This window comes from Coffea eugenioides, chromosome 1, assembly GCF_003713205.1.
Source record: "Coffea eugenioides isolate CCC68of chromosome 1, Ceug_1.0, whole genome shotgun sequence".
NCBI classification, from domain to species: Eukaryota; Viridiplantae; Streptophyta; class Magnoliopsida; order Gentianales; family Rubiaceae; genus Coffea; species Coffea eugenioides.
In genome coordinates this window covers 4,400,650-4,423,098 of record NC_040035.1, presented here as the reverse complement: position 1 = coordinate 4,423,098, position 22,449 = coordinate 4,400,650, and the positions used below count along the sequence as shown (strand labels likewise).

The 22,449-nt window shown below is 32.9% G+C and overlaps 1 protein-coding gene across 1 annotated transcript; it reads left to right on the top strand.

The window, feature by feature from the left end:
* The first annotated feature begins 10,133 nt into the window (after positions 1 to 10,133).
* LOC113761296 (DEAD-box ATP-dependent RNA helicase 37-like) lies at positions 10,134 to 19,292 on the top strand. Its single transcript, XM_027304229.1, has 7 exons — positions 10,134 to 10,297; positions 10,822 to 11,814; positions 11,904 to 11,987; positions 13,048 to 13,290; positions 13,704 to 13,871; positions 14,785 to 14,898; positions 18,271 to 19,292. The coding sequence occupies exons 2-7, from the start codon at positions 11,029 to 11,031 to the stop codon at positions 18,748 to 18,750; spliced, it is 1,875 nt and encodes a 624-aa protein (XP_027160030.1). The 5' UTR covers positions 10,134 to 10,297; positions 10,822 to 11,028; the 3' UTR covers positions 18,751 to 19,292.
* Positions 19,293 to 22,449: the final 3,157 nt, after the last annotated feature.

Sequence of the window (22,449 nt, the reverse complement as noted above, 5' to 3'; positions counted from 1 at the left end):
CAAATTACGTGATATACATCATAGTTATGTGTGAATTTTACAAAATTTTGTTCTCTATTTATATTGTATTCAAAGTGACTTATACTCGTAATATATTGACTTACATTCTGTTGAATTGAGCAAAATCATTTGGAGACGGTTTAACGGCAACAACTTGAGTCCCAGGTTCCACAACTCAAAGAGGAGCACAAATAGAACAAGTTTTTCTGTTCTGTAGAAATTATGGGACAAATAATATGTATGGGAAAAGTCATTGCAAATGGTGACGTGTAAGAATCGACTTGTACCTTATCTTTACTATACTAAAGGCGTCAGTTGGCTTAGCTACAGTGAAAGTGGGCCGGTTATAGCGTGATTTCTGTGAACTTGAGGGGCGATTTGGTCTTTCGGCATTCAGTGGTGGTGGCTTTGCTGGAAATTTCCTGCTATCCCACAATTTTGCCACTTTGGATACATTGAGCCCAACAGAGATAGAGAGAGCGAGAGATGGTCCTGCACTCGTGGCATCTACCTTTGACTTTGATTTTCAAACCCTCATCTTGCCTTTTAAACATTTTCAGTATAGATTGTAGAAGAAACAACTTACCATGTTGGACGAAATTCGTACTCATTTTTCGTAGCCATTTTGTTGACAATATTAATAAAACTCAAACCCATTGTTATAATGGCTCGATACTAGAGGTGACAAATCAACCCACCTAATTAAATTTACCTATACCCGTCCATGAATAGATGGTATAAGTTCAAAATTTTTGAATTAAATTTTTATATTAATTTTTATAGTACTTAGTTCAAATTTTTATATTCTTATTATTCAATTATTAAATAATAGATAATTTTGTAACATAGAGTATAAATGAAAAAAATTGGTAATTAAATTTATTGAACATTATAAATAAATATTTAAAACTAATAATGGGTACAAAGAGTGGTATAAATTGATAACTTGTTTTGCAAAAATAAATTTAAACGAGTTTACCAAAAGTTAAAATAAATAAGTTGTAAATGGGTAATTGAGTTACCCAATTCATTTTTTGACTTACCCATTTATACCTATCTAATTAAATGGGTATAAATGAGTTAATTTACTTATACCCATTACCCATTTTATCCAACCCAAATTCGTACTCATTTTTCGTAGCCATTTTGTTGACAATATTAATAAAACTCAAACCCATTGTTATAATGGCTCGATACTAGAGGTGACAAATCAACCCTCCTAATTAAATTTACCTATACCGGTCCATGAATAGATGGTATAAGTTCAAAATTTTTGAATTAAATTTTTATATTAATTTTTATAGTACTTAGTTCAAATTTTTATATTCTTATTATTCAATTATTAAATAATAGATAATTTTGTAACATAGAGTATAAATGAAAAAAAATTGGTAATTAAATTTATTGAACATTATAAATAAATATTTAAAACTAATAATGGGTACAAAGAGTGGTATAAATTGATAACTTGTTTTGCAAAAATAAATTTAAATGAGTTTACCAAAAGTTAAAATAAATAAGTTGTAAATGGGTAATTGAGTTACCCAATTCATTTTTTGACTTACCCATTTATACCTATCTAATTAAATGGATATAAATGAGTTAATTCACTTATACCCATTACCCATTTTATCCAACCCAAACCCACCCAAGTCACCCATTTCAACACCTCTACTCCATACTTTATATTCAAGCCCAACATTTTTGTTTTCCCACTTTAGCTTTCTTGCTTTGTTTTACCTTGAGAAGCAAGAATTTTCATGATAAACTGAATTTGTTCTTCACTACGATTTCCCTTGTGTTCCAACAAAGGAACGTTTAACTTAAAATAAATATTTCAACCAGGGGAAAAAAAAACCAGTTTAAAAACAACTACATATAACGGTTGAAATCAATCTGAGTCTATCACTCCATCCCCCCTCTTTTCTTTTATAGTGTAAGTGAAAGAAGAGCTCGTTATTATAAACGACCTATATTCTTATGTGATAACACAGTACCGAAACACTATGGTTTCTTTTGTTTACACATCTGACATTTTTTTCATCTAACGTCTTTAAAGAATCAGTTGATCTTCATTCTACATTAAATGTATATATCTATATACATACACTGATACATCTATACCTTCTATACAAAATGACTTTCTAATTATCGAATGCAATCATATTACCAATTATCATCGTTTAACCTACTCCATAAAATTAAATTAAATTAACACAAGTTAGGGCTAAAAAACTAGTAACTCATAAAAGTGCAACTTATTAGAGTACCATAATTTTGTATATAGCTAGACAAACTTACCAATAAACTGAATTCCTTAAAAATTTCTTCTATATATGTAGTCATCATTAAGGTGAAGCATTATGTACATCACTTGTTTCTTTTATTAAAAATAATTATCAAATTACTCATAATTTCATATTTACACTGAATTTCTGTTAATTATTCTGGTAAAAAAATTATATCTTTTATACTTTCCTATGCTTAAAATTTAATCTACATTTTTCTTTCATGAGTGCAGGCACATTAATAAATTAACAACGTAAAAATAAATTTTTGAACAATTTATATAACTAGAATTAGAATTTTTATTTGATGACTCGGACATATTAATAAATTAGCAAGATAAACATAATTTTTATTAAAAAAATTCAATAACTAGAATTGGAGCTTTCCTTCAGCCAGTGAGGAGGGCACATGACATCACTGACCAAAGGTCGCTCCATCAATACTCATAAGTTATGAGTCATAACCCACATGTAGAGATACAACAAGTAATAAATTAGGACCGGTACTGGACTCGGGCCAACCCGATCTCAATCTATTAGGCCCAAAAAGGTTCAATGAAGCTAACCTTTTATTAAACTGGGTTGAGTTTGAATCTAAATATTAGGTCCAAAAACTTTGGTCTTATTAGTTTCAAATCCAATATAGACTCAACCATTTAATCTGCATCTACATATATAATTATATATAATATAATTATATTTTGATATATATATAATTATATATCTAAATATATAAGATTAATACTTTATGCCTATGATTTATGTGTCAAAACATATTAATATATATAAGAAATATTAAATATATAAAATTATGCCAAAAGATTCAAACAAACAAATCTTAGTATGAACGAATTGAGAACTTTTGAAGATGTATTGAATATTGATCATGTTTTATTACTATTTTCCATGTAATTTGAACAAATTGGATATATTATTTTTGAAAAATTCTTGATTTATATACTCTTTAATGAACCGTTATTAGTTCATGCATAGTTTTAATGTTGTGATCATATGAATGTTAAATTAGCTTTAAAGTTAAATAGTTATATTACTTATATTAAAGAAACTAAGGAGCAATAAGTGAGTATGAACTAAATTCGAATTAAGCTCACAGAATATTTTATGATCCAAGTATGAGTTTCACATTTATCAATCCGAAACTCATTACCCGAAAATTGAAAGTGGTACTGATTATATGAGTCGTATCTAAACTTGTTAAAGTTTGACTCGGATGGCCTCATTAACAGGGCTACAATAAATGGACATGTCATGAAATCTAATCCATAGTATAGCAATAAATGGGCTTGTCATAATATTTTTTTTTTCTGTTTAACATAAGTTGATATTTATGAAGTTACTCGTAAATGAATACGCTATGGAGGGGACACAAAAGTTAAAAGTCTTACTTCTTAATTTTAGTGAAATGTAAATTTGACATATTTAATTTCTAGAATATTAATTCAACAGGCACCATAAATGATGGTAATTAATGCAAAGAAATTGTAGTATTTAACTTGGTATTGCGTTGTGTTTGCGTCGTTTAATCGATATCTTATTTGTATTTTTTTTCTTCAGAAATTTTTGAAAAGGGCTAGAATAAATAGATTGTCTACGCTGTCCTTATCTTCATCATTTTTCAGTGTAGTATTCAACTTTCTTTCGTCCTTTCTACGAGTTTTTCATTTTCTCCCAGTTTCAACTTTCATGTGGCACCGTAAGTTTCAACAGTTGAGAGTGACGGAGCCACGTTAAGCCTTGCACCCCCTCAATTTTTCTGAAACTTTAAAATAGTCTATAAAATTTTAGAAATTTTGGTATTGTCCTACTTCCCCTAAATTTTGATAACATTCTATTTTGACCCACCATTGCCCCCCAAAAGTTTTGAAACTTTTTGCAATTGTCCCCACTATTTCCATAATGGTGAATCTTGAACTAAAATATATTACATGATGCTATATTTTTTTCCTTTTCTATTAAATGTAATATACCTTATTCAGTAAGCAAATTTTATTTATGTAATATTTAACTTTTCCTACATGTCCTTTTTATATGAATTACAAGCCAGCCAAATATCCATTTGACAATTCAATTGTGTATAGATTTTTTTTTTATTTTTTAACCCATTCCTCTCCCTATATGCTTTCCACCACCAATTGTCAGCCATAAAATTCGAATCCTGATGTCAGGGAAGACCTTAAGAGCCCTTCCTTGAATTATATACAAATTATTTGCCTATTGTATATGTTAATCAAAATATATATCTTATATTCTTATGCATAATTTTTCTTATCATTAGATGATCTAAAAAATACTGGGCCTATTTGGCAAACAAATTTTTGTCCAAATTTGTCTTCTACAAGTTTTTTTAAAACTTTAACTATAGTAATCTCAAAAAACTTCTCAAAATTTTTAAACTATACACTTCAAAATATCCAAAAAAAATTTCCTATAACTTCTACAGTAAGATATAGTAAAGTTTTAGACAAACACCGAAAAAACTTATTTGCCAAATGGAAATCTCAAACGAGCCTTGATTTATTATAATGAATATTTAGTTGCTCTAGCAATGTACAAACCAACGCCTTATAAATCTAAATTAATATTATTGCACCCTCGGAAAAGATCCTGGCTCCACCACTCACTTGAGGGTAGGCAATTCCTTTCCCCCACCCTTAAGTTTTAAAAATTATATAAAAGGCTTAAAGATTTATAATATTTTTAATTTTTCACCTTATTTGCATACCCTAAATTTTGTAAAAGCACACTATTGCCTCCTTCATTCCAAAATTTTGCAGAGTTATCCCTATTGGCACCTTAAAAATTTTATAAATTTCACACTTCTACATGCATCACCTTCTTAAAATTTATAAAATTTTCTTCCCTATGTATGAAGTTTGCAATAATTACTTTTCAAGAAATTATTTGTTTATTCCAAACTAAACCTAATTATCACTTTGTTGCCCAAAAAAAAAAAAGAGAGTGTTTCAATGTTTCTTAGATTGAATGACAAGCATCATTTCATGCTAAACATATGAGGTATCTTACGTAGTAAATCTGAATCTTAAATATACACCAAAATTTGTAGTTGACAATTTCCTCCCTTCTGGTTCAAAGGGTGCTAACTTCGCCGCTAATAAGTATCCTATATCATTACTATCACTTTTCTTTTGGAAAAAGTTATTGAAAAAGAGCCCAACAAATGGCAACTATGTAAAGAAAATGCATTTTTTCCTATTTATCAATAGGGCGATAGTAATACACCACATGATTGCAACTTCATGTGATCACAATTCATATGAGCTATGTTTTATTTGAAACTTCGTGTACGAGTCAAAAGACCATGTACTAAGGAAATGTTTGATAAAACCGAAATTTGAAATTTAAAATTAAATTTTGAAATCTAAATTATCTGAATTCATTAAGCCAAACCTGTTCGATAACCTGCTAAATTTGAAGTATAAAATTTTATTATATGTATATTATAATAGCTTAATATAAATTTGAAGTATATAAATTTGTATATAAATTTGAAGTATATGTATATTATAAATTTGAAGTATATAGCTTAATACCAATAAAAATTGTTTTACTATTATATTAGATTAGTTTTTAAGTAACACTTATTAATATTGTTAAACTGAAATTCCAATACGAAAAGCAGATTTTTGAGTGTTTTTGTATGCAAATGTGTGTTTGAGATAAAAAAAAAATGCATGTCTATATGTACAATAAGCAACTATGTTTAAATGCTAAAAAAATGTATATTTGTGTACGTACATGTGTGTGAGAGAAACAGAAAGAAAGTGTATGTGTGTGTGAGAGAGTGAGAGAAAATATGTGTGCATGTGAAAGAATATATGTATATGTATGAAAACATGTGAGAGAGAGAGAGAGGGGTTGTGTGTGTCTAAGAGAGAGAAAGTGTGTATGTTTGTGAGAGAAAGAGATAAAGTATGTATGTGTGTGAGGGAGAGAGAGAGAGAGAGTGTGTGTGTGTATGGCTGAAAGTGTGTGTATGTAATAAAGAGACTGTGTGTGAAAGATTGTAGGTATGTACAATAATTTTGAAAGAATATTATTACATTACTTCAAACATTCAGCAAATTAAGTGATCAAACTTTCATTCAAAATTTTGTATAGAAATGAAGTGGCTCTTAGTGAATTCAAAGACAAGGAAATTTTGTCAAATAAATATAATAGAATAAGCACTTAATACCTCAAATTTGAACCTTATTCGAGAGTATTTAATTAAGTATAATCGCAAATCACTCTCTAAAATTTTCTTTAGTCACAAAGTGCCTCAAATTATCAATTTTAGCACTATAGACTCTTGAAGTGCCATTTTTTCTCAATATAATCTAACCAACTTGTCACCGGGGTAGTTTCAAAAAGTAATTAATATCATTGGATTTAATTAAGTGGTCAAATATCCTTCATCTATACGTTATCAAGGTTTTTTTTTCTTATATATTTGCGTGGAAGATAGATAGGTAGGATAGATAAAGAAGAAGGCTATACATACTTGCATATATACATACATACATATGTATGTATGTATATATGTGTATATATATACATACATATATATATATGTGTATATATGTGTGTGTATGATATATATATATATATATATATTTGTGCCTTTAGGGAATAGGATAAGCATACAAAATACAATATATATATATATTTGTGCCTTTAGGGAATAGGATAAGCATACAAAATACAAGAGATGGACCTACCTTAAATTTTAACCATTATCATCTCCCACTACATTCAAGAAACTTCGGTGAAAATATTGTAAACTTTTTCGAACAACAAACACTAGGATCCACCTCTAATGATGTGGTCTTAGGGCACAAAATAGAAGAGCACACACAAACATATATAAGCATGCACACACACACAAACAAATATATATATATATATATATATATATATATATACGGTCTAAGGTGTTAGAATTTTAGAAATATAAGATTAACCAGCAAAAATGTATAAATGCAAGAGAAAATGGTAATTGTTAGTATATGTATATACATGATAAGTTGAGTGGAATGTAGGTATGTTAATTGGTGTAAGAATGAAATCCAGAGAAGGAAAGGTATTTTGGTCACAAACCTAAATCTAGGCACATAATGACTTTTTGCACACTAAATTCCATCAGCAACAAGTAAATTGTGAAAAAAATCAATGGTTGGAGGTTTATAGGTGTTTAGCAACTAACCCTTTCATTTAAGTACGCAACATGGACCGATTAGCTTGAAGTATGAATCAATACGTGGGATCAAAATTAATTGCCACATCACTTAAAGCACCCAATATTTTTCTCTGGTTCATTGAATTACTTCATTGAATAAATGAGTCTTATGTTAACTTGCAACATGTGTTTAATTTGAAGTAGGACCATGTCATGAATAAATCTAAGCATCACTTGACTAGCTTTTTGGTCAATAAGCTGTCAATTTTTCAAATAATGAATCTTGACAAATTCATTGTTTAATTGCCTCCCATTTTTATTGATACCCATACTATTCAAGTTTATAATGAATGAAAATTTATAGGTAGTACTTTATAAACTATGCATCCTACATTTGAAAGATCCTTTTTTTCCTTCAACTTATAAACTTAACTCACCCTAATCTAATCTTCCACTAACATTACATCCTCACATTACTGGCATACAAAAATCCAATTGATATAAGTAATAAATACAGTAATTAAGAGCAAGATTAAGGGGCGATGAGGGTTTTTGTTCCCTCAAGAATTTCTTTTGAAAATCATTGAGTTTTTAAAATTATATATGAAGCTCACCTTCTTAAGGCAAATGTTTTTGCTCTGTCCATAATACCAATCTAAATATTGTCGTACATGTCACTAATCACCTATTGCCATATCATTAACTCTTATCCCGACTTTAAATGTGACGTATATTTAGTTTTTGATATAAAATAAGGTAAAAAACAAAAAAAACCCCTGTGGTAAACCTAATACACAGAAAAGCCCCTCATGGTTTCAAAATATACAACACGACCCCTCATACTTTGAACTAAATTGTAAAGGTGACGGAATCCGTTAAACTTAACGAAAATGGACGAAATGACCAAAATGCCTGATATAATTAAGTAAAAGACAGCTTAAAAAAATCATTTGTTTTATTCTTTAAATAGAGAGAATTGAAGGTTAAGGGGTAGAATAGGTATATTTGATAAAAATTAGGTATAAAATTTTTTTTAGGTTCCAATAAGTTATTTCCGTTAAGTTTAACGGATTCCGTCACCTTTACAATTTAATTCAAAGTATGATGTGTTGTATTGTATATTTTGAAACCATAAGGGGTTTTTCTGTATATTAGGTTTATCACAGGGATTTTTTTGTTTTTTACCCTATAAAATACTATAATAGCGTATTGCCCTTATACACGAAAATAAAAAAGGAGTAACTGAAAATTAAATAGAGCAGAAAAACCAAGAAAAAGTGTGGAATGTATATGTCAAAAGTTTGAAAGTTGGTAAATTTGGGTACAAGTTTGCTTTCTCTAAGTATTCACTTCCGTGTACATTACCAGCTCAACCGTTGTATACGTCACCAACCATCTATAGTCATATCACCAATTCTTATTTTACTTTAAACTAATTGCAAATTTAACTCTTAGTTAACCTAAGAGTGCAAGCCTAACAACAAAAATGAAAAAAAAAGAGTAATTGAAAATTAAGTGGAGAAGAAAAACTGAAGCAAAAGTGTGAATTGTATATGTAGAACAAATTTGAAAGAATTTTAAATTGTTCATAAAGCTCTCCTTCTTGAATTAAGGGCCCTTTTGTGATTGCGATTGCTTATAAAAAAGCACATCTAACACAAATACTTTTAACAAGTGTGCTTTTAAGTTACTAAAATCGATTCCTTGAGTTACGAAAAATTAATTATCAAACACCATAAAAGTACTTTTAGTGTTTAAAAACATTCTTTTTATAAATATGCCACAACCCCAAACAAGACCTAAATGAACAGTTTCATCGATCTTATCAAACACAATTGTCGTATACATAACCAATTTGGATCTCGACTTTAAATATTATTTGGAATAATTACAGTAGCACTTTTTATGTTATAATATATGTGAGATAAAAAGGTTATTGGAAATATAAAAAGATGGATTGGAAAATATGTTTATGATACAAGAAAATATTATTTGGCAAAATTGAGCTATCTAAACACACTTTTTATTGTAAATTCAACTCTTGCCCTTATAACCCAAAAGAAAAAAAAAGAATGAAAATGTGTAGCTCAAAATTAAATGGAGTAGAAAATTCAAAGAAAAAATTATGAAAAATTATATGTATAGCAAAAGAAAAAGTGAAGCAAGATCAGTTCTTTACAAAAAGTTGTATGTAATGTCCATGTGAGAGATATATTGATAGGCGATTTGTAAAAATCTATAAGTGATATATGGATCCAGGGTCATTGCTTATCCTGTGACTGTGAGACGGTCAGTGATTGAGGCGAATCCATCCAAACTTTTCTGTACCAAAAAAAAAAAGGAAAAGAAAAGAAAAGAAAAAAAAGAAAAAGTGAAGGAAGGGTACCCATGAGTCCAATCTCAGCCTCTTACTTCAGTCACTCTTTCAGCCGTAACGTACACAGCCAAATAAAACGCAATGTACGGAGCTAATCACCCACCAATTCGAAACCAAAGAAAAAATAAATAAATAAATAAAAACAAAACAGCAAATTTTTAGACTTTTTTCTTTCTCTCTTCCTTTCTTCTTCTCTACTTACCAAACAATAACCCACCAACAATATTGTACTGCGAAAGAAAAGAGAAAAATTAGCCAAAGCAAAAGGAGAGAAGATAGATAGATAGATAGATATCTATATATATATTAGAGAGATATTTTTTCCTCACATATATATCGCTCCACTTGCTTGCTTTCTCTCTATCTAGCTAGCCTCCGATCGCGAAATTAGGGTTTCTGCATTCCTCTTCTGTTCTTCCCTTTTGATTTATCATTGTATGTACATCTCTCTTCCTCTGTCTCTCTCTATTTCTGTGTATTTTTGTTTTTGTGAAAATTCCGATGCGTTTAAAGGTAGGTTTTTTTTTTGCCAATATGCTTTTTGCCCTATTTTTTTTCTGGGCTTTTGAGAACGGATTTCGTCATGCATTTCGTTTTCTCGTGGACCCTTTTTGGCTTTTTTCTGGTTGTTGGCTCTTTTGTTTTAAATGGCTTTTTGTTGTTTAGATATGTGTGTATGAGTGTATCTCTCTCTGTGTGTGTGTGCTCGATTGAAAGTATTTTGCGTAAGAATATGCGATTTGTTTATGCATGGATGTGATGATGTGTGTCGGTGCGTGTTTGTGTGTAAAATTAGATTTTCATTTTTTTTTGTATGGAAATTGTTTTGTTCATTGTTTTATTTTTGCCAAGGGAATTTTGGGTATCTTGTTTTTTGGTGGACAGTTGGTTCTCGGTAAAGGTACTGACTAATGCTTCCTTTTCTGTTCTTTTGAATATTGTGGTTAATTGTGTATCAGGGTGTTTCAAGTTAGGCTGAGGAAAAGTATGATTGGAAACTTATTTGGGGGTTTGATTTGATGGTGACGAAAAGTTACACACGAATTTTCTAAAACGAGTACATTTTCAAGGATTCGAGTAAATCTGGTTCAAGAGGTGTGGGGTAATTTGCAATAATCCTTAGAAAGGAGGAAAAAGCAAATTGACATTTTTGGTATTGTTTGACTATGCCAACTTCATGGGCTGATTCAGTTGCAGCTGAGAATTCGGCTGCTGGTGGTGCTGTTGGTTCTGCAAATAATGGGGGTGTGGGAAGTAATTCTGGTTCAGGCAGGTCAGCATATGTGCCACCCCATTTGAGGAATAGGCCTGCTCCTTCATCAACGCCATCTGCTCCAGCTGCTTCTTATGCTGGCTCTGTTTCTACAGCAAATGATCGTATTGGGGGCCAAGTTGACTCTTTTCAAGGTGGAGGGAATCGTTGGGGTGGTCCTAGGCTTGGTGGTGGTGGTAGCGGCAGCAGTGGTGCCAGTATTGGTGGTCGTGGAGGTAGTGGTTGGAACACCAGAAGTGGTGGTTGGGGCCGTGGCAGGGAGCGGGAGGTCAACCCTTTTGGAGATGATGATAGTACCGAAGAAATGTTTCAACAGGAGAATACAGGAATTAATTTTGATGCGTATGAAGATATTCCAGTGGAGACCAGTGGGGAAAACGTGCCTCCTCCTGTGAATACTTTTGCAGAGATTGATTTGGGTGATGCTTTGAATCAAAATATTAGAAGGTGCAAATATGTGAAGCCTACACCTGTGCAGCGCTATGCAATTCCAATCTCACTTGGGGGGAGAGATTTGATGGCTTGTGCACAAACTGGGTCAGGCAAGACTGCAGCTTTCTGCTTCCCCATAATTAGTGGTATAATGAGAGGGCAGCATGGGCAGAGACCGCCACGTGTGCCACGTATGGCATTTCCTCTTGCTCTTATTCTTTCTCCAACGAGGGAGCTCTCTTGCCAAGTGGGTTCTGAGACTTGGTTATGTTTGCAATTTTCTTTTTAGTTTAGCATGCTATTACCAGAAGCTAAACTTTGATACTTGATGTGCAGATCCATGATGAAGCTAAAAAATTTGCATATCAAACTGGTGTGAGAGTGGTGGTTGCTTATGGTGGTGCGCCTATTAACCAACAGGTCTGTTTTTTCTGTCCTCACTTATTACTTTCATGTCTGTATAGTTTCCCTTTGCTGCAGCAAGTTAACAAAGATTATGTCCACCACACTGTCTAGACTCCAGAATTGAGCTCTCCTGGGGACCAAAAAGAGATAATGCTGCTCATGTTAGTCTTAAGCACGGATAGTCATTGGTGCTTCTGCATCTGTTGCATAGTTTACTTTTTGTGTGGGTTACTGCAGTTACACATTAAACATAATGGGTTTTGGAAGTGCTATTTGTTTCCTTGTTCTAGGTTCTTTCTCCCTTATGGACACAAATAGAGAGCAGTAAAATCTATTGTTTCTTTACTGAGCTTTTGGTACTTTTAAGTTTTCTGTTTTAGTGATAAACCGCTTATTTGTTATAATTATTAAGGGGAATTGAGTTTAAAGGGGAGGAGTTCATCATCAAAAGGAAGGGAAGCTCTTTGACAAGCAGATTGCAGCTATCTGCTCACATTGTCTACTGATTTAATCCCTGAAACCCAGCAAAATAACCAAAAAAATGCATGAATTTAGAGTTCCTAACTGTTGTGAAGAGTACATAGCCCTCCTCACGTTAAGAAGAGCAAGACTAATTCAGGTGGTGAAACATCTGCATCTCAATTGCTTGCCATTGCACCATTTTTAGGCATAACCTATTGAATTCAAGAGTAGAAAACTAAACTAAAGTCCAAATCTGCAACAGTTTCACAATTTTACTGTATGTTTAACTCTATGTACTTGGTCTTTGTTCTTTGAGAGTATTGGGTGTATCCACCTAATGAGGGTTTTTCCAAGATGTTGTGATAAGAATGCCGAGCACTCTTTGGTTTATTATGACTAAGTTCCACTCCGAATATAATTCAGCTCGGAATCATTATATCAATGTTAGGTATTGTTCGTTTATTCAGTCATTGGCATGTTATTAGAAGAAAGCCTAATATTTTTCTTCTTGTACTGGATGACTACAGATTCTGTTGTAAAATTCATGAAATTTGAAATATACCCTATGCTATGAGCTTCATTCTGATGCTTTGCTCCTTGCCACTTTCAATAGCTTCGAGATCTTGAGAGAGGAGTGGATATACTTGTTGCAACTCCAGGACGGTTGGTGGATTTATTAGAAAGAGCAAGAGTCTCATTACAATTAATTAGGTACTTAGCTCTGGATGAGGCTGATCGAATGTTGGATATGGGTTTCGAACCTCAAATAAGGAGAATTGTGGAACAGATGGACATGCCTCCTCCTGGTGCAAGGCAGACAATGCTTTTCAGTGCTACCTTTCCCAAAGAAATACAGGTTTGTTTTCTATTTGCAAGCTTACTAGATGTCCACTGCTGATTTGGAATTTGTTTGCTTACTGCATATTATTCTCATGGATGCATGTTTCTATGACTATATGCTGATATTCATTAAGAACTCTTCTTTTGTTACAAGCAAAATAGGTTCTGCATTTTATGCATGGTTTAATGGAAGTTTTTTGAGTTTTTCTTTCCTCTTCCTCTGGTTATAAAGCATCTCCTAATTCACATATTTTCATTATGCTTGAATAATTTTAATGTTATTTCTCATGCTGTGTATTTTTTGACTTCTTGGCACCCAGTTTTGCTTTCTTTGTTTGTGGTATGCGTGTTCCCATTTCGTCGCTTCCCTTTCAATGTTTTCCCGAATTCATTTTAATCATTCATTCACTCTCTTTTGGTTGCATGCAGCGGCTGGCTGCAGATTTCTTGTCCAGTTATGTATTTTTGGCTGTTGGAAGAGTTGGGTCAAGTACTGATTTGATTGTCCAGAGAGTTGAATATGTTCACGAGTCTGACAAGAGAAGCCATCTTATGGATCTGCTTCATGCGCAGAGGGCAAATGGTGTTCATGGCAAGGTAATGCTGCAGTCACTAGTATTGGGAGTTTATGGTGGAGATGAATAAGGTTTTTTTTAAAACCCTTTTCATTCATTTAAAGCATTTTTGAGCTCTTTCAATTGCGCTTAGTTACAATTATGTGTGCAATGTAAACAGTTTTAAATGTGGAAACTGCTTTTTTGCCAGGGTTACTTTTTTTGTCATGATGGATAACAACTATAAGTTGTTCACCTCTCCTTGGACAGTGGCAATTAGAATCTGCCGAGATACTTTATTTTGAAGCAGTAACGTTTTTTTTCAAGTAACAAGTCAAATACCAAGCTGGAAACTTATAATTTTTGTGCTCTTGTAATCGGGTGTTCGAGAATTGATTTGGAGGGGGTATACATGTTACTGTTGAGCATAAGGGTTATTTATTTTTTAATTATTTTATTCATTTTTGGTTATTTCTTTGAGGTTTAAAATCTGTGCAATGGAGGGCGTATCTCACTTAGTTGAGTTGCACATTGAAATTTTGTTTGCCAATGAAAAGATAAACAAAAAGTTTTTTTTTATGCTTTTTATGTTAAAAGATCAGCATCTTTTATTGGAAATCTGTTTTGGCGTCACCAATTACCATTTTGTGTATCACATATATCCTTGAAAGATGATCAAGTGCTGTAATTATGTTTATCATTTTATTGGGTACTCTGCATGCCTCCTTTGATCAAGATTTCTGTAGATTTTTGTATGTCATGGTTTTAATATTTCACATCTTTCTTTGTGAAACAATGAGGATAGGTTATATGATCCTTAAGTTAGTTTGTTTTCCTCCCTCTGTTTGCAAGCATGTCGCTTCATCTTGTATTTTACTTGGCTATTGCGAAGTTGGTGTGATCATCATTAGGAATCACAATGCAGTTAAGTTGATCATTCTGTGTTCATTTTTCAGCAATCTCTTACATTGGTTTTTGTGGAGACGAAAAAGGGAGCTGATGCTCTGGAACATTGGCTGTGTGTGAATGGTTTCCCTGCTACTGCTATTCATGGTGACAGAACACAGCAGGTATGTATGGCTCTTTTAGTGGTAGATATTGCAGTGCTGGGATTAATCTTTCCTCACTTATTATGTCTGCATTTCAGCCTGTGGCTTTTCCCATGTTTAATTTTCTTCACAATAATTGCAATGGCATCTGCTGAATGCGCACTGTTAGGTCTTGTACTTTACTTTGTGATTATATTCTCCATTCTTCCTTTTAAGTTTTCTAGTAAAACAAATGCAAAACCGGCATCTCCACTATCAACGCTTAGATCCAATGCATCATTCCTGCCCTTGATTTTTTCGACTGAAAACACTTTTCCTGAAGAAAGACCATGTTTCAAAAGTTGGTATTATTAAACCAAAACAAATTTTTTTAAGAAAAAAGGAATGAGGTTTCCTAAATTTTGAGGCTGCTCTCTCTATTTATCTGAGGCTAAGATTTAGCTGTGGTTATGATAACTACTAGAGTTTAGTATGAACATAACTTATGATGTTCTTTTTAGTTAAAAGTCAGGGTTCAGTTAGTTTCCCAGCTTGATGCATGACAAATTTGTCAAGATTAATTGGGAGGAGTTGTGTTTGACAAATAAGTAAGAAGGTTAAGGAATTGAATTAGGCAAAAGGATAAGAAGTACAATGAGTTCTATAATTTTTGCTTGAGGTTGGAGTTCTATAATTTTTGCATTGTGATGATGTTTTGATAATTCCATGGTACGAATTCCACTTTGAGATCATTTTACTCATGAACTTCTAACATGTTCCGCCTCCTATGATAGGTTCATCTTGGTTTTTTCTAAAAAGCAAAACTTTAATTGTGAACGAATATTTTCCATTTTTCACATGCTTCCGCCCATATCAATTGTTGTCAAAGCTGATATTTATCCATGAGGTGGAAGTAGCAAAGATACAGAAAATTCAAGGAACTAGTTGAGCCAAGTCTGAATGAGCTTCTAACTAATAAATAGATGTTCATGAGCATGATTCAATGTGCCTGCTATAAGCTTTTGGAGAAAACGGAAGGTAGTCAGGAAATAAGGGAAGATGTTCCTCAAGGAATTAGGACTTGATAGATTGGAAAATAGTGAGATAGTTTGGACTTCTTCACTGGTGTAGATGCTACAATTGATATAAATTGCTTCCTACATCTTTAAACTTAATTGGGAAAATAGTATCTATCAAATTATGTTATAAAAGGTTTGAGGGCAAGATAGTTGCTGAAGTTTGATAAATGCTATGTTTTCTTAGAATTAGATGAGCTCCATTCTGAGTTTCTCATGCTTTTCTCAAAGCCAAGACTTTAATTATGTTTTAAACTTGTTTTGCTTTTTATCAACCTTCCACCTTTATAACAGACAGACCAATATTCTTTTGAGGTTGGTGGAACAAATTACTTTGTGGGTCGGTGGTGATGTATCTAGTTTTCTGATTGTTTTACACGAGTAGGCAACTTATACCTGTTAAAATCTGTGATTTGATGGTGCTTTTATTTTCTATTCCGTCCTGGAAAAGGTAATATGCCATGCTTCATATTAGGAGTGACTGATTGTTTTTGGAACTGGAAATGGTAATTGCTACTTTCTCCCTGCATAAGATTGAATATCTTTTACATGAGAACTCAATTTTGGTACCAGCTTTATGGCCGCTCTTTATAGTGGGGTTCAAGATAGGCATGCTAGATTCTATTTATTTTCAAGATAGGCTCACCAAAGTTAGTTTATCCTTGTTGAGGAATTCTTTTTGAATTAAAAAATTAGGTTTGGCTCATATTAGCAAGTCCTTGATCATATTAGCATCTCCTGCTCTAAATGAAATTGTGAGTTAGATTCATTGGTCTTCTCGAAATTGTTTTTTTAAAGAGTTAAGATGTTAATTTTCACGTATGAAAACAGATGCAGTCAAAGTTTAATGTGCATAAAAATAGCTTGGTGTTTCAATATCAACTAAACTTCATTAGTTATATGAAGTGACCATGAAGATCACTTGTTTGTTTCCTGCAAAAGGTTAGCTTGAGGAAGTTTGTGTTGACTTCATTCCTTTTATTCCCGATCATCACATGGGTTAAAATATGGGTACGAGTGGGTAAGTATTTCCTCAATGATGAAAAATATCTCCTATCTTTAAAGGGTTTACTTGATTCTGAAACATCAAGCAATAAAGTTTCTTGTCAAAAATTCACCCATGTTGATGTTTAAAATATTGGCCGCATAACATTTGATCTTGAATCAAGTTGAATTTTTGCTTAATTTTTTTTTTTTGGAAAACCAAGATGCATTGGCATAAGTTTTGGATTGGATATACTCTTTTACCAACTTAAATAGCTACTCAATATGCCTGACTGAAACAATACTCGGTGCCATGTATGATCTCTTGTTATAATGGCTTGTCTATGTGACTTGTGCTAAGAACAATGCCATATTTCTAATAGTTTGGCTTGCTGATATTTTGCATTATTATGTTGGCTATTACTAGTTTAAGAAATTTGAAATGCTAAATAGCTGGTGGAAAAAAATGACTTTAGTATATTATTTAGGTAATACCATGCATAATTTGTCCAAATTATGTTTTAACCAGAAAATGTTTGGGAGAATGACTAAGGTTATCATAGCCTCCCTGTTGTTTGGATGATATCTTTATTTAATTGCTAAGACTTCATTGACATTGATTTGTGCAATCGCAGTGGTGACTGGCCATAACTAGTTACACATTGCTGAGTTATGAAGCTTTGTTCAACATAGGTTTATTACTGTTTGAAAAGCTTTGACCATGGGGAATTATTTTCAAGGCCAATTCCTTGGTTGTTTGATGATGCAGTAAGAGGGGGCACTTTCCCCTTTAGCCTTGTCTCTTGGTATTTTCCCTGCTATGGGAAGTAAAAGTCGCTGATCTACAGCTGCATACGTGTTCTCACAAGATGATTAGTCCCTACTAACCAAACTTGAACCATCTACAATCTAGGTCCATGCATGTACACCACTAAATGCAAGAGATTTAAGACTTTTCGCCCTATGATGTAGCTAATATCGACAAATAGCTACCCATTTACTGGCTATATTCCTTGGTCTGGAGATATAAGTTTTGTTGAGACAATGCATTTATATTAGTCTCCCGTTCCTAAATCCTAAACCAAACAATTGGTGGTAGCTTTCGTAAGGGTTATACTTAGCAGAGCCTCTCCAGTGTATTTACATTTTGGAATTTTGTCAATGTATGCCAAATTTGCCTTTTATTCTACATTTCCACCTCGAGGAAACAAAAGAAGAAGAGCTCGCTATGTTCAATTCCAAAAAGAAAAACGTTTTCCACCCTGCATGATTACTTTTTAAAGTTGAGCAGTCAATTGCATTTATCTCTCCATCATTCTCTGAGAGAAATTGTCATCTGTTTACTCGTATGCAGGAGCGAGAACAGGCCCTGAGGTCATTTAAAAGTGGCAACACTCCAATCTTGGTTGCAACAGACGTGGCTGCACGTGGTCTTGATATTCCCCATGTTGCACATGTAGTTAACTTCGATCTTCCAAATGACATTGATGATTACGTACACCGCATAGGACGAACAGGGAGAGCAGGGAAAACTGGGTTAGCCACTGCCTTCTTCAATGAGAATAATACGTCTTTGGCCAGGTCATTGTCCGATCTGATGCAGGAAGCAAATCAAGAGGTACCTGCTTGGCTCTCGCGCTTTGCAGTTCGTTCTGCCCATGGTAAAAGTCGCCGTGGGGGAGGTCGGTTTGGTAGTCGTGATTTTAGGAGAGAATCCTCTTTAACCAGAGGGGTAACAGACTACTATGGTGGAGGCAACCTCAGCAGTGGCTATGGTGCTCCTGGCGGGTATGCTGGGTCATATGGCCCTGGAGTAACTAGTGCATGGGACTGAATATCTCTGTTTTATCCCTTATGGTTGCTTGAAATATGCATCTACATTTAAGTTAGGAGACATCATCAGTCGAGTATATTTATTTGGCTTTTACTTTGCTCTTCTTTAGTTAGTATTGACCTTTTTCAGTTTGCACTCAATCTGTTGACTCATATGGGTGGGGGTTCGTGTGCTACGGGCATGGTGAACATAGATGCGTGACTGTTGCAGTTGATGGTGAATGACTACTAACAGATTAGGTTTAAATTGTACTCTTTCATTTCTCCCTTTCATTTTCCTGCTTCATTGTTCGTGTTGAGTTGGAGTACATTGGGGGAGGCCAGAGATATGCGGTTGCTTCGAGCTGCTTAATACCTCTGATGGGTATATTCTTTTCGACCTAATTTGTTGGTTGTAAAATTCTGCTGCACAAATCCAATCGGCCAATGTGTGAGAAGGAGAATTTTGTTCCATTAATGTTGTAATATGATAAATTTTAGTATCATTTTCTTTTGTATACATCAAGCTGAATTTTCATGTATGGGAAGAAGATGTTTTTAACAGTATGTGGTCTCATTTGATATTTCCCCTTAAATGCTGATGAGGTTCCCCATCCTAGTCTTAGTCAAGATGAATGAATGAAGGAATGAAATAGCCATGACAAGTATAAATTCGTGGTTTGTCAAGAATGATGAATGAATCAATTGGCAGTCTCGTTGATGTATGAAAACGGCAGCTTTCAGTCAATCTTGGACTTGGATATTTTCTATTGTAGATCCTCTTCCACAAGGAAGGCAGCTAATAATTTCCGGTGGATTAGTTGAGAGGTAATCTGATGACTAAAATGTGATGCCTGTGGTTTTCTTTATTCTTGGAATTTTGCCTCGTTGACAACTCAGTTGCCTCGCGTGGAGTTAGTATGAGAGGGCCCTTTTGTATTTATTCGTAGTTGAATTGTTGACAAATAGTACCCCGTATGTTGTAATAGTGGAATGCTTGTTTGTGCATCATACGCTTAATATTCAAGAAAGGGAAAGTTTTGTTCACTAGTATCCTTTCAAATGGCTCATGCTTAGTTAAATCCGATTTTCAAATTGAATTGCTGAGTTTTTCAAAAATTAGTTTTTTAAATACACATAAAATTTTTTAAAAAATACTCTAAAAAGGTAGTTTAATTTTTTTTCATGTTTAAAAAATATTTTAAAATATATTCTAAAAACTCGTTTACTCTTAAATATCTCAAAATATTTTCTAAAATATCTCTAAATATATTATAAAAATTCTGTTACAGTAAAATTTTTCAAAAAATTTCCAAAAAATAGTTAATTGGTAACTTTCAAAATATGTCACGCTACCTTGCCAAGTGATGTCTCCACCATTTTAGTCTGTGAGTATGATTTAGAACCCAATTTGTGCTTCAAATTGAATCGCGTAACAGGTCATTAGAGTCTAATTTGCAATTTAAATTTGGTTGCGTAGCAGTTCATATTAATTGATTTTACTAACTCATTTATCTTTAGAAAGACAAATTGGAAAATATCAAAGCAACATATTTACTAACTTACTTGTCTTTTAGAGAGAGAAATTGGAAAATATCAACACAACAACGTGTTGAAGACTGGGCAAGCGCATTTATTTTTCAAGTGAATGAAAAATTTGGAAATCTGAAAACAACGACTCAGGATGGGTCACATCGGTTGCAGCTTAATTTGTGCTGCAAATTGTTGCAATCCACCCCTATTCAAGGAGCAACTATAGAGAAACACGGAAAGAGGTTCCCAAAAAATATTTTTTTTGGCTGTTTGCTATGTAATCAATCATATTTGGGGTGTGGAGGGCTACGTTAGGTACCATGGGAGGCGGGTCATTAAACTATTGTCCGAGTCAACTTTTGACCATCAAAAAATTTTTCATCATAAATTCACAATTAAACTAACTAATTAATACACTCATATAACTATTTCGTTGATTGTTGTTCTTAATTTACAAAATAATTAGAACCAGTATTTTGAGAAAAAATACCCATGGTGGATAAATATACCCTTTGCATTTTTGACACGTGTTCTAATTATTTTGTAGATTAAGAACAATAATCGACGAAATTGCCACGAGTGTGTTGGTTAGTTAGTTTAATGGTTAATTTGTGACGAAAAACTGTTTGATGTTTAAAAGTCGACGTAAGCAATAATTTAATGGCCTCTAAGATTTTTACCCTACACACACACTATTATTTTATATACCTCTGAACAAATTTTGTAGCATATATGCATTGATAATTGTAGTAGAATATTAAGCAGCCTAACTAATAGCATAATTTTATGGACTTTTGGAATTGATGAAAACTATGTGAAAATCAATGTGATAGTAAAACAAATCTAGCCCATTTTTCTAACAAACAAGAGGTCACAAATAAAAACACATTATCTGCCTATAGTCAGTTCCTTCACCATATCCTCCCGCAACGGCAACATATTCTTGTTCTGGAACGTGTAGAAGGATTGATCTAGAAGCTTTTGATCCAGCCAGCATATCGACAAGGAAATTAGACTCCTTGTATGTTTTTTCTCCTTTAAGGGGAAGTCAATTTAGATCTATCATATTGACAGCCAATCCATGGATGGAGTCAACTATTGGAATAGAAAATTTATGTGTCCATTAAATATCCTGTATATGCTTTATTCTGGATGCCATTACTAGGAAATTTATCTGAAAATAGGAAGTTTGTTCCATAGAAAATATTTCAAAAAGAAATACGAAAACATTTTAGAAAATCTAATAAGGTGTTTCCATAGAATAATTTGGAAACCATCTAGAAAAACAATAGCAAATTTGATAAATTTCCTCCTTAGCTTTTGAGCTAAAATAAAATGGGTAAATAGTATAAACATTTTTGAGGAGTAAGGTCTAAATTAACTCTAATTAGTCACTGTTTTAGGAAAACTTTGGTCTAATATTGGAATAACCATTTTAATTTACATTAACCCCTGAACTTCACCCAAAATGTAACATACTTAATTTACATTATTGTTTAAGACTCTATCTACTAACTCCACTGAGTGAGATTTGTTAGCCCCAAGCAGTTCATAATTCATGACTTAGATCCCATTATTCAATTTTTTTTTTCTTTTAAAAAAATTACAATTTGCCACCCAACCAATCCTGACCTGGACATGAGCAAAATTTTCAATGAGTGGGACTTTTTAAAAAGAATTGCCACAACATCGTATTTTTCAAAATTTCTTCAAAAAATGAAAAAATGCATTTATCATTTATCAAATGTTTCTGTAAAAGACGTATTCTTGTATTTGTCTAGGCATCTTTTTCTCAAACAATGCTGAATGAGTGTGCTCGAAGAAACTCTTTTTGTTTTTTTAGTATAAGTGGAAGGTCGACCTTTTACTTATATTTCCTTCCTCCGTACTATCCAATCCATTGTTCGCTCGCTCTAAGAAACTCACTTGCTAAGTACATTTTCAAAACTATGGTACTCTTTGGGAACTTTTTTCAAAAACTAACACAATTTTGAAATTACTTTGACCTAGACCGTCAAGAATTAGTAATTCTTCTATCCTTGATTTCCATTCAATAACTCAAATTACAATCCAAAGTCCAAACTAAGGACAGGGTCAAAATATACACCATAGGCCCCTTAAATTAAGATGCCAGTCACTTTACCCCAATTTATCGCTTGTTTTAACATTTAGATTCTTCCACTTGTGT

Bases quoted from the DNA above. Each gene is read 5' to 3' on its own strand.
- LOC113761296 (XM_027304229.1), top strand. From the start codon at position 11,029: ATGCCAACTTCATGGGCTGATTCAGTTGCAGCTGAGAATTCGGCTGCT. The intron at 13,291-13,703 runs GTTTGTTTTCTA...GGTTGCATGCAG, and splicing joins CCTTTCCCAAAGAAATACAG to CGGCTGGCTGCAGATTTCTT. The intron at 13,872-14,784 runs GTAATGCTGCAG...TTCATTTTTCAG, and splicing joins CAAATGGTGTTCATGGCAAG to CAATCTCTTACATTGGTTTT.